Source organism: Manis pentadactyla, chromosome 10 (assembly GCF_030020395.1).
Source record: "Manis pentadactyla isolate mManPen7 chromosome 10, mManPen7.hap1, whole genome shotgun sequence".
Lineage (NCBI taxonomy): Eukaryota > Metazoa > Chordata > Mammalia > Pholidota > Manidae > Manis > Manis pentadactyla.
The window spans coordinates 23,181,522-23,195,290 of record NC_080028.1 but is presented as its reverse complement, the minus strand read 5'-3'; the positions used below and the strand labels follow the sequence as shown (position 1 = coordinate 23,195,290).

Here is a 13,769-nt window from a genome sequence, read left to right as displayed (position 1 = left end):
GATGTTATTATCAGGTTTACAAAAACTAAGGAATTGAAAATGTTAGTGATCCTTGAGATTGGCTATCAAGAAAGAGCAACATTATTGTTTAACTCAGAGTGAAATATAACAAAAATTAGGATCACTTGTTATTCTGATAATTATGAGCAATTTTTCTCCCAACAGTTATACATTAGAGGCAGTTTTTATGAACTCTTTCTCATCACTGAGATATTTAGAAAATAAATGAAATACAGATTATGTAAAGGGTTATTTGATCATAGAAAAACATCCTTGCCATGTTTACTACCATATTTAATTTTTAAAAGAGAAATTAAATAGCAGTTTAATAAACTTTCATTGGAACAAAATGGCCATTAGCAATAGTATCCTTTCAGTACTAATAACTAAGTGTATGGGTAACTACAGGTGAACTTTCTTGTTTTCACAGTTATGAAATTTAAGCAGAGACCTCGATTCCTGGAATTCTTTACGCAAGTTTTGCTAAAATGTATGCATGATGAAAAATTTCATTTTATGGTGGAGATAACACATCCTGTCAATGACTTCTTAAAAAGGTACTTGTAACATCTGTTTTATTAGTATTGATAGCTTTAAAAAACGAGTAATATTGTTGCTTTAGAATGTGCAAGATGGATGAAAAAGAAGGTTGGGTATATACCTTTGAAACATCCATATGGGAAATAGTGAGGATTTATGTCTGCATGTGTAAATAAATAAATAAATAAATAAACAAACATCAAAACATTTATACAACTGAACTGAAATCAGAAGACCCTTTCAATGTGTAGTGAAATTCAGAGGGCTCACATGAAGGTCCAACATAAGAATAATAGGTATTCTGAGAGAAGAAAACATAGTAAGTGGCTCAGAAGCATTGACCAGTGATAACAAAAGAGCTAAGGTTGGGGATAGAGCAATATAACTACATTTAAAACAAAAGTAAATAATTTCAATTTGCAAGGCTGAGCAAATGTTTTAAGATGCTCTTCTCTGCACCAGGGACTTTGGAGGATGGGCAGATGCAATATGTTGATTTCTACTATGATAGTGATATCTATTTTCTTTTTATGTTCACATGCTTAGCATATTTTTACACACAGAAATTTTTCCCAGACTTCAACGGACAGATATGCAGCTGTATTTTTTTCCAATTTGATGGCTTCATGATTTACATTTATTTAATCCATATGGAATTAATTTTGGTATGGGATTTAGATTAAATTTTAGATTCCCTCTGCCTGGCCCACCCACTGTCCCCTAGTTTATCAATTTTCTCAATAAAATTTAAAGAATAAGCTTTTCCTTGTTTATTTTGTCTTTACTGAAGTACAGTTGATACACAATCTTATACTGGTTTCAAGTATACAGCATTGGTTCAACAGTTACCCATATTATTAAATTCTCACCCCCACTAGTGCAGTTACTATCTGTCAACATAGGAGGATTTTACAGAATCATTGGCTATATTCTCCATGCTGTACTACATCCCCATGACCAACTCATATTATGATTGGGAATTTTTGTGCTCCTTGTCTCCTTCACCCTCCCTACCAACCCACCCCAACCCCTCCCCCATGGTAACAACTGGTCACTTCTCAGTGTCTATGAGTCTACTGCTATTTTGTTTTGTTTTTTGTTTTTAGATTCCACAAGTAAGTGAAATTATATGGTATTTGTCTTTCTCTGCCCTGCTTATTCCATTTAGCATAATACCCTCTAGATCCATTCATGTTGTCACAAATGGCAGGATTTCTTGCTTTTCAATGGCTGAATAATATTCCATTGTGTCTATGTACCACATACTCTCTATCTACATATCTATTGATGGGTACTTTGGTTGTTTCCATATCTTGACTATTGTAAATAATGCAGTGATAAACATAGGGGTGCATATATATTTTTGAATCAGGGATTCTGTTCACTCTGGGTGAATTCCTAGAAGTGCAATTACTGGGTTGTATGGTGTTTCTATTTTTAGTTTTTGAGGCAATCCATACTGCATTCCACAGTGGCTGCACCAATTGACATTTCCACCCACTGTGTAGGAGGATTTTCTCCATATCCTCACCAACACTTGTTATATTTTGTATTTTGGATAGTGGCCATTCTGACTGGTGTAAGGTGGTATCTTACTGTGGTTTTGATTTGCATTTGCCTGATAATTAGTGATATGGAGCATCTTCTCATGTGCCTTTGGCCATCTGTATGTCTTCTTTGGAAAAATGTCCAATCAGGCCCTTTATCCATTTTTTAATTCAGCTGTGTTATTTTGGTGTTGAGTTAGAAGAGTTCTTTATATATTTTGGATATTAACCCCTTATTGCATGTATCATTGGTGAATGTATTCTCCCATACCATAGGTTGCCTTTTTGTTTTATTGATAATTTCCTTTGCTGTACAGAAGATATTTAATTTGATGTAGTCCCACTTTTTCATTTTTGCTTTTGTTTCTCTTGCCTGAGGAGATGTGTCCAGGAAATAATTGCTCATGCTTATGTTCAAGAGATTTTTGCCTGTGTTTTCTTCAAAGAATTTTATGGTTTCCTGTCTTACATTTCATTTTTTGGTTCATTTAGTTTACTTTTGTATATAGTGTTAGACAGTAATCCAGCTTCATTCTCTTGCATGTAGCTGTCCAGTTTTCCCAACACCAGTTATTGAAGAGACTGTCTTTTCCCCATTGTATATTCATGGCTCTTGATTGTATATTAATTGACCATTTATGTGTGGGTTTATATCTGGGCTGTCTATTCTCTTCCATTGTTCTATGGATCTGTTTTTGTGTCAGTATCATACTGTTTTGATTACTGTAGCTTAATAGTATAGCTTGAAGTCAGGAAGCATAATCCTCCCATCTTTGTTGTTCTTTCTCAGGATGGCTTTGGCTATTCAGGGTCTTCTGTGATTCCATATGAGTTTAGGATTATTTTCTCTTGTTCATTGAAAAATATCATTGGTACATTGATAAAAATTGCATTGAAACTGTAAATTGTTTTGGGCCGGATGGCCATTTTGACAATATTAATTCTTCTTATCCATGAGCATGGGATAGATTTCCATTTATTGATGTCTTCTTTAATTTCTCTCATGAGTGTTTTCTGTTTTTCAGAGTGCAGGTCTTTTACCTCCTTGGTTAGGTTTATTCCTAAGGTATTTTATTCTTTTTGATGCAATTTTAAATGGAATTGTTTTCCTGATTTCTCTTTCTGCTAGTTCATTGTTGGTATACAGGAATGCAACAGATTTCTATGTGTTAATTTTGAATTCTGCAACTTTGCTGAATCCAGTTATTCTGGTTTTTTTTGTGGAGTCTTCAGGATTTTCTATATATAGTATCATGTCATCTGCAAATAGTGACAGTTTTTTTTCCTTACCAAATTTGGATGCCTTTTTATCTCTGTCTTTTCTGATTGCCATGGCTAGGACCTCCAGTACTATGTTGAATAAAAGTGGTGAGAGTGGACATCCTTGTCTTATGTCTGATTTGAAAGGAAAAGCTTTCAGCTTTTTGCCATTGAATATGATGTTAGTTGTGGGTTTGTCATATATGGCCTTTATTATGTTGCAGTACATTCCCTCTATAACCATTTTGTTGAGAGTCATGAATGGGTATTGAATTTTGTCAAATGTTTTTTCAGCATCTATTGAGATGATCATGTGGTTTTTATGCTTCTTTTTGTTAATGTGGCATATCACATTGATTGATTTACAAATATTATATCATCCTTGTATCTCTGGAATAAATCCTACTTGGCCATGATTAATGATCCTTTTGATATATTTTTGAATTTTGTTTGCTAATTTATTGAGTAGTTTTGCATCTGTGTTCATTGGGATATTGGTCTATAATTTTCTTTTTTTGTAGTGTCTTTTCCCAGTTTGGGCATTAGAGTGATGCTGGCCTCATATAAAGAGTTTGGAAGTATTTCCTCTTCTTTTGTTTTTGAAAAACTTTAAGGAGGATGGGTATTATCTCTTTAAATGTTTGGTAGAATTCAGCTATGATGCTGTCTGGTTCTGGAATTTAGTTTTTTGGGAAATTTTTTATTACCAATTCAATATTGTTACTGATAATCAGTCTGTTCAGATTTTCTGTTTCTTCCTGGGTCAGTCTTGGAACGTTGTACTTTTCTAGGAATTTGTGCATTTCTTCTAGGTTGTCCAATTTATTGGCATATAATTTTTCATATAATTCTGTAATAATTCTTTGTATTTCTGTGATGCCAGTTGTAACTATTCCTTTTCTATTCTATCCTTAACTATTCCTGATTTTTTTGTGCCTTTTCTCTTTTGTTCTTGGTAAGTCTGGCCAGGGGTTTGTCTATTTTTTTATCTTCTCAAAGAACCACTCTTGGTTTTATTGATTTTTTCCTATTGTTTTATTTTTCTCTATTTTATTTATTTAGCCTGATGTTTATTATATCCCTCCTTCTATTAAATTTGGGCTTCATTTGATCTTCTTTTTCTAGTTTCTTCAGTTGTGTGTTTATACCATTTATTTGGGTTTGTTCTTGTTTCTTGAGGTAGACCTGTATTGCTATGTACTTCCTTCCCTCTTAGCACCACTTTTGCCCCATCCCACATGTTTTGAACTGTTGCATTTTTGTTTTCATTTGTTTTTATGTATTGCTTGATTACTTTGAATTTCTCATTGATCCATTGATTATTTGGAAGCATGTTGTTTAACCTCCATGTGTTTATGGTGTTTTCTGTTTTATTTCTAGTTTCATACCATTGTTATCTGAAAAGATACTTGATATAATTTCAACCTTTTTGACTTTATTGAGTCTCTTTTCTTGGCCAAATATGTAATGTATTCTGGAGAACATTCCTTATGCATTCCTTGAGAAAAATTTGTATTCTTTTGGGTGGAATGTTCTGTGTATCTATTTTTAAGTGCATCTGATCCAGTGTGTTGTTCATTTATTCTGTTTCCTTATTTATTTTCTGTCTAGTTGATCTGTCCACTGATGTAAGTGGTGTGTTAAAGTCCTCTTATATGATTGAGTTTCAGTCTGTTTCTCCCTTTAGTTTTGTTAATATTTGTTTTACATATTTAGGTGTTCCTATATTGGGTGCATAGGTATTTATAATTGTTATATCTTCTTGTTGGATTGATCCCTTTATCATTATATAATGTCCTTCTTTGTTTCTTGTTACTTTCTTTGTTTTGAAATCTATTTTGTCTGATGCAAGTACTGCTATTCCTCCTTTTTTCTTCCCATTATTTACATGAAATATCTTTTTCCATACTTTCGCTTTCAGTTTATGTATGTCTTTAGGTCTGAAATGAATCTTTTCTAGTAAGCATATATATGGATCTTGTTTATTTATCCATTCTGCCACCCTGTGTTCTGATTGGTGCATTCAGTCCATTTACATTTAAGTTATTGATAGGTATGTACTTTTGCCATTTTAGTAATTGTTTTCTGGTTTTTTAGTAGTTCCTCTCTGATCTTCCTTTCTTGTGCTCTTTTCTTGTTATTTGATGTTTTTCTTCAGTGTTATGATTGGATTTCTCTCTTTAAATATTTTGTATATCTATTATAGGCTTTAGATTTGTGGTTACCATAAGGTTCATGGATAGCTTCCTAATTACATAACAGTCTATATTTCAAACACAATCTAAAGGTGCTTCTTTGTTATACTTCCTTTTCCACACTTTTATGTATTAGATGTCATAATCTGCATTTTTTGTGTATCCCTTGACTGGTTTGTATATAGTTGGTTTTGTTTTAATTTCATACTTTCTTGATAAGTAATTGGTCTATTACATTTATTGTGGTTTTATATTCACTGGTGAAAATTATTTAGCCTTAGAAACATTTCCATCTACATCAATCCCTGTAACATATCCTGTACTGCTAGTTTAGTGGTTGTAAATTCCTTCAGTCTTCATTCATCTGGGAAATGTTTAATCTCTCCAAATTTGAATGATAATATTGCTGGGTAGGGGATTCTTCATTGAAGATCTTTCTATTTCATATAGAAATTAAATATATCGTTCTACTCCCTTCTGGTCTGTAAAGTTTCTGCTGAGAAGTCTGCTGATAGCCTGATGGGGTTTCCTTTATAAATAATATTTTTCTCTGTCTGATTACTTTCAATATCATCTCCTTATCCTTCATCTTTGTCATTTTAATTATGTCTTGGTGTTGTCTTCCTGGGGGTCCTTTTATTAGGAGGTCTCTGTGCTTCTAGGATGTGGGTATCTATTTACTTCTCCCAATTGGGGTAGTTTTCAATTATTTCTTCAAAGAGACTTACTACTCCTTTGTTTATCCTCTTCTTCTGGTACCCCTATTATGTTAATACATATTTTTTGAATTTTCATACAGCTCTCTTAGTATCCTCTTGATTCTAGAGATTGTTATTCTCTCTGTTCCTCAGCTTTGTTTTATTCCTGTCCTAATTTCTATCTCATTGTCTCCTTTATTGGCAGCAATCTATTATTCATTCCATCCACTGTAGTTTTCATTTCAGTTACTGTATATTTCAGTTCTAAGTGGCTATTTTTCAAATCATCTATCTCTGTTGAAATCCTTCCTGAAATAATCAATAATTTTCCTCAAATCAGGGAGCATATTTATGACTGTTATTTTGAAATCTTTATCAAGAAGTTTGATGATCTCTATTCCATTGAGCCCTCTTTCTGGTGTCTTATCCTGTTCTTTCGTTTGGAGGATAGTCCTCTGCCTCCTCTTTTTGTCAGAGTTTCTGTTGTTCTTCCTTTGTATTAGATAGATGTTATGCCTCTTGGTCTAGAGAGTAATAGCTTATGAAGGAAGCTTCCTGTGGTGCCCAGAAGTTCAGGACTCCTTACTTACCTGTGCCTGTTTCTCCTTTGTGTTGGAGCCACAGTTGCTGTTGGTGGGTTGTGAGTGGGGCTGCTTTTCTGCCTGCATGACAACTGTGGTTGGTCTGTCAGCAGATGCCCTTTGTGGGCCATGCAGTGGTGGTTCTGCTGAGATCCTTGTGGGTGGGGCTGTCCCTCTGCCCATCTGCTAGTACTGGCTAGTCTCAGTCCATGGTGGCTGGCAGCTTCCCTCAGCAGGCCCTTTGTGAGCTGTGCAGCAGCACTCTTACTGGGATCATTGAGGGCAGGGCTGCCCTCTGCCTGCCCTGCAGTGATAGCAGAATTGTTGGGCTGAAGGAGTGGGTGGGGCAGTTTTGCAGGGGAGCTTGGGTGTGGGTCTGGGCAGCCAGTAAGGAGGAAGGAATGTTTAGAGCTGGCTCCTGCAGGTGTCTCCCAGTTGGGCTGAGGGAGGGCTGGGAAAGCTGGCAAAGCCTCCCTCTGCCTGCCAGGCAGCAAAGTCTGATCACTGCTGTGCTCAGCAGGCCAGGCAGATGGGTGGGTAGGCACATAGAGAAGCACTTTTGAGCTGAGCTCCCATCAAGCAGGTGGAGTGTTTGGGGCTGGCTCCTGTGAGCTTCTGACCAGTTGTGCTGAGGGAATGCTGGTTAAGCATTGTCCACCTGCCCTTTCTCCTGGGGAGAGAGCTCCATCCAGCCCCCACCTCTCCAGCACCCCTCCCTCTGCTGGCAAATATTTCATACTGTGGCCTCTGTATTAGTACTTAGTGAACCAACCAAGTGTGCCTGTCATCCATAAGCAGCAGGAGTCTCAGCCTCCAAGAGTTCCAACTCTCCCTGCTGTTCAGCCCTGTTAATCACCAAAGAGCAATGCAATGTGGACTTGTATTCCCAGAGCAGATCTCCAGGGCCATATCTGCAGAGTTCCTGAGTGCTTAGCCCCTCTCCACTCTGTTCCTCTCCCTCCAGCTTATGAGCTGGGATTGGGGAAGGGTTTGGGTCCTGATAGATCATGGCCTTGCCACTTTACCCTTCTCTGTGTGGTCTTCTCTTCTTCACCAGGTGGAGATGGTCTGTTCTGCAATCTTCTGGTCATTTTCAGGGTTAATTATATTTGTTCTATCTGCTTCCTTGGTGTATGTGTGAGAGGAGGTATCTGCCTTGCCTTCCTATTCTGCCATCTCTTTCACAGAAAGTCCATTACTTTTTAATGCCACCTTTTCACATTCAAATTAGGTGATTCTACCAATAATGCTTATAAATTACAATTCAGGTATTTCATGAACTTTCATGCTCTGCATAAGAAAAAGTCAAAGTATATGGAAATAATTTCTGAGAAGACAAGGTCAACTTGACAGAAACATAATAATCTTGAGAGAGCTTAACATGCTACTTAAAGGCAAAAATAAAAGGGACATAAAAATACACATAATATAATCAGTAAAATCGATTTCATATATATAACCAATTGAGACCAAACACCATTTAAAGCTGTCATCAAGTTAAGAAAAAAGTGAAATTTAACCTGCAAAACAGAGATCAATAGATCACTCAGACTAAAATTTGTAAAGACCACATTCTTTTACAGTATAATAAAACTAAAATTTTATAACAATAGTCCAACTGATAACTGCTAGAGCTAGTTCTTTGAAGAAAGTAAAATTAGGTAAATCTCTGGCCAGCATAATAAGAAAAAATGAAATACAAGTAATCCAAAGAGAAAATAATCATAAATTTGGAAGCAGTTAAACAAATTAGATAACAGTATGTAAAATTTAATATGAACAAATTTGAAAGTCTAATTGAAAATAATGATTATCTAGTAAAATTGAAATTGTGAGATTTGATTGAAGCAGTAAAAATGTTTGGATAGTTCGGATTGTTTTTAGGCTAGTTCTTTCATATTTTAAAGGAAAAAATAATTTCTGTTTTCCATAAAGCTACTTCAGAACATGCATATAAAGCTTCCTGGTAAATTCATCACAGCAAGCTCTGAATACATCTTTATAAAAAGCAAATAAAAAAATAGATGATTTTGGATCAATCTTAGTAGTAATAGAAACAAAAATCCAAAATAAAATAAGTTCAACAGTGAAAAATGTAGATTTTATTTTCAATATAAAATAGAAGGAAATCTCCAAATATAACTATCACTGGTAATCAAAGAGCCATGAATAGATGCTAAAAAATAATTTAATGAACTTCAACAACCATTTTTGGCAAATTAGGATTAGATGAATATCTCTGTTAAAATAAGCTCTAAAGCAAGGAAATTTATTATTCATTCTATCATTTAACATTGTTCTGGAAGTTCTTACCAGTGCATTAAAATAGGAAATAGAAATTCGGATTAGAATTTATGTGATCATTACGTAATAGGGTCTCAAGAATGTTTGTCAAATGAGTGCCACAGTGAAGTACTCTGAAGTAGAGATAAAATTATTTAGGTACTTGCAAATAATTACTTTGTTTAACTTAACAAGCTACTTACCTGAAAACTGTCAGAACCAATAATAGAATTCCACAGAATGGCTTGATATAAAATCAATAGCTTTCTTATATCAACTAGAAAGTATAAAGGAAAAATGATCCCATTTTTTTGGATTAGGATTAAAATTTATCAGGAATTGGGAGAGGATTTAGGTTAATATAAAGAAGACCAGAAATCTTTACTAAGAGATTAAAAAAAAAAGAAGGCTTGATAGAGTATCTTACTCAATGGGCAGATGGAGTATCATGAAGATTTCTATTATCTTCAAGTTAATTTGTTGGTTTAATGCAATTCCAATCAGGTTAGTTTACATAGAATGGGCTTAAAATAATGAAAAATATTTGAAAAATAAATAAGAGCAAAAGGAGAGATTTGTTCTGTCAGATAAAGTATGACAGTGTTTGTGAAATAATGGACTGACAGCTGTGTGGACTCAATACTTCCACTCAGAACCAGGGACTAATATAAGGAACCAAAACAATGAATAACCCATGACATCAAAAATCAGAAAACATTGATTACATAAAAATTTTAAAGTACAATTTTCATAACATATCAGAAACAAAATGAAGAGGAGTCAGAGCTAGGAGGAAGCATTGAAGTCAGGAAGTGGAGGAATGTAATTCATTTAGAGGGTGAGAGTTCTGCAGAGTGTAGAGGAGATGCTGATACTGGGAAGATAGCCCATGCTCATGCATGACCACTTCCCTTTCCTATCTCTTTCTGGAATAACAACAACCAGGCCAAGGATTCTAGTGGTGGAAGGTGGAGGAGGAAGAGAAAAGTCCCAGCTGGTTGGAAAACAGCAGGTAACCAATCTCAGGGTACAAATTGCACGGGATGGATCTCCAAGTCCCCAGTGGTTACTGGTCCTGCTTCCAAGTTCATGTAGACAAACCATTTGCCAAAATGAATGCCAAGGAACTGAGGGATTCTTAGAGTTGCTGAGGCTGGGCTGGAGTCCCAGCCAATCTCAGAACCCAGGACCATCTTCATCAAAATTAAAGTGAGAGGCTAACCGCCAATGAGATGAATTCAGAACCCCAATCCCAGGAACTAGCTATCCAGACTCACCCAGTCATTTCATTAGTTTTGCATTGATGGGGCCCTACATTGTATTCAATTTAAGTTTTTCGTTCTCGTTTATCATGTGATAGCACAGTTTTGCTACCCCCAGCAGGTACTAACCAAAAGAAAATATAAATTTTAGGAAACATATAAATTTGGGGGAAAATAGGTGATATATATCAATTGAGGGAGGATAATGAGAGAATTTACAGTATTACCACTGGGGTCCATGGCAGATTAAAAAAATAAGGCTAACAACTCTTGGAGGCAACTGGGGGGAAGGGAGAAAGTTTAATAGTCATCTAAAATGCTTAGCTGCTGTCGGTATCGGGAAGGTGATATTGACTGTGAGCTTGCACATGATGGACCTGAAGAGACTGAAATCTGTCAGAAGCAAGGTAGCTCGTTCAGGTTACTTATGTGGTTACCTCTCAGTTAAAGGGACACGTTCATGTTGTTTTATTTTCAGTCCCGTTCTGTTCCTCCTATATCATATGTGAGCTATCATTACATTTTATGGTATGATTTACATTTTATTCTTTTTAATAGAGTCCAACTATTCCTTCATAACCAGGAATATCACAGTCTAATTTGTGTAAGGGACACAAACAGCTGTTTTTTGGCTATTCTTCTTGGATAATTTCAGTGCCAACATTTATTAAAGACTTACTACTTTGGGTTAGTTTTTTTTGGTATTGTTCATTTGGTTTTCATTTTTAAATATTTTAGATTCCACCTATAGGTGAAATGATGTGCATTTGTCTTTGTGTGACTTATTTCACTGAGCATAATACACTGTAGGTCCATCCATATTGTTGCAAATCGCAAGATTTCATTCTTTTTTGTTGTTGGTATACTTTTTATTGAAGTATAGTTGATATACAATATTATATTGGCTTTGAGTATACAATGTAGTGATTCAACAGTTATATACATTATTAAATCCTCACCCCAACCAGGGTAGTTACTACCTGTCAACACAGAAAGATAGTACAGAACTACTGACTGTATTCTCTGTGCTGTACTTGCATTCCCTTGGCTAATTTATATTATGATTGCGATTTTGTGCCTCCTTATCCCCTTCACCTATTTCACTCCCTCCTCCACCAAAACCCCTCCCCATGGTAACCACCAGTCACTTCTCAGTGTTTGTGAGCACTCTGGGTTAGTTTTATAAGTTCTTGCAGATCCTTTTAACTATCTCTTTGTTTTAGGAGAAATGAATCCCTACTTGGAATAAGAAAAATTAAATATAAGGAAAATGATTTATGCAAAAAAGAGACCAAAGCTGTGAAGTTCAAAGCTGCAGTAATGGAGACTGGAAGAGTAAGTTTATATGAGCTTTGAATTTTAAGTTAATGAAATTAAGAGATTCTTGTATCTAGGGATAATGGGCTATGTTATAATTTATTATAAATGAAACAGGAATAACAACAAACATAATTTTATAATTATATAATACCTTCTAATTCCTAAGTTATCATCTGGATATTTTTATAAAAATAATTTTTGCCTACAGGGATTGGTAGTAATTTTAGTTGAGGAGTATAAAGAAACCACTGTATTTCAATATCTAGAGATAAATATTAGAGTGTGAGTAGATTAAAGTATTAGTTCAGAGTTTAAATTTTAATTTATAACTTATTATCTTTTGTTATCTCCCATACTAAGACTGCAGAAACAGAAATAAAAAGAAACAAAAGAAAGGAAACTCTAAGAGAATTTTTTTCCAGAAATCCACTTATTTCTGAAATGACACAACATGAAAGGTATTAATAGATTAATTAATTAATCTCAGTAAATGTTTCCTTGTAGGTTACTAAGTGTTGGGCATTATTTGGGACCTAGAGATACATTGGTGTCTAGACAGCTAAGATCACTGCCATCAGGGAGCTTACATACTAATGGAAGGAACACAGTAAACAAGTAAACAAACAAACAAGACAATGTACAATTTTTTATTTTATTTTATTTTAATTAAGGTGTTATTGATACACCCTCTTATGAAGGTTTCACATGAGAAACACCATGGTTACTACATTCACCCATATTATCAAGTCTCCCCCATGACCCATTGCAGTCACTGTCCATCAGCATAGTAAGATGCCACAGAGTCACTACTTGTCTTCTCTGTGCTACCCTGTCTTCCCTGTGACCCTCCCAACACCATGCATGCCAATCATAATACCCCTCAGTCCCCTTCTCCCTTCCTCCCTCCACACCTTCCCCCACCTCTCCCCTTTGGTAACCACTAGTCCCTATTTGGAGTCTGTGAGTCTGCTGCTGTTTTGTTCCTTCAGTCTTGCTTCTTTGTTGTACTCCACAAGTGAGGGGAATCATTTGGTACTAAGAGGGTGTACAATTTTGATAAATTTATGAAATAAATGAGCAGAATAATATGCTACAGAGTAATTGGCCTGGGGTGGAGGTGTTGGCAGCATTAGTTCAGATAGGATGGTCAGGAGACCAACTGGTAAATTATGTTTGCATAGGACCTAATGTTCTTGTTCATAGAACTTAAACCATAAAACCTATCATGGCAAAAATTTTAGCTTCTATTTTATGACTATGCATTTTCAATTCTTATACATTCTTTATATATCTTACCTTCATACTACCATTCATTATATAATATCCTTGTTCACTTGTTCAGTGATTTTGCTCTTAATAGCAATACGTATTAATAGAACCACTCTCGCTTTTTGTTTGCATTTGCCTACTATCTGACTATTCCTTCATTTTCTTTACTTGAATTAAGACATATTTTAGATGCATATAGAAAAATAATATAACAAATGAACATGTACCAAATATGCACTTAACATATGAAACATTTCAAACACCGTTAACATTTCCATCCATTCCTCTTGGAATGCATTTCCATCACTTTCTATTCCAGAAGTAATACTACCCTAGATTTAGCATTTATCATGCTTATGAGTGACTTTTATTTTAGTTATTTATATATTTATATAAAAATACATATATTTACATATATGTATTCCTAAATAATGTATGATATTCTTTTTCACACTTGGCTTTGCCAATTTGCTTTTTTTCCTCAATATTATGTTTGTGAGATTTCTTTCATGTTGATTATACAAAAGTCTAGTTATTCATCTCACTCATGTATAATATAACACTATATGAATAAATAAAAATTTGTTTATTTAGTCCCCTATAAATGGACATTTAAATTGTTTCCAGTTTTTCACTATTGTAAACAGTACTACAATGGTCATTCTTTCTTTGTAGACTTTTTTTTAATAATAATTTTTTTGAATTGAAATATAGTTTATGTACAGTGTTGGTTCCAGATGAACAACTTAGTGATTCATCAATTGTATACATTATTAAATGCTCACCATGCTATGTGTAGTTATCATCTGTCACC

General features: G+C 34.8%; 1 protein-coding gene across 1 annotated transcript in view; it reads left to right on the top strand.

Annotated features, from left to right (window-relative positions):
- The window catches only part of CFAP54 (cilia and flagella associated protein 54), a 278,386-nt gene that overhangs the window by 111,210 nt on the left and 153,407 nt on the right, over positions 1–13,769 (top strand). The window contains exons 30-32 of the mRNA XM_036891466.2: positions 431–557; positions 11,590–11,701; positions 12,047–12,144. Of these exons, the coding sequence (XP_036747361.2) occupies positions 431–557; positions 11,590–11,701; positions 12,047–12,144 (337 nt within the window). The remainder of the gene's footprint in view (positions 1–430; positions 558–11,589; positions 11,702–12,046; positions 12,145–13,769) is intronic.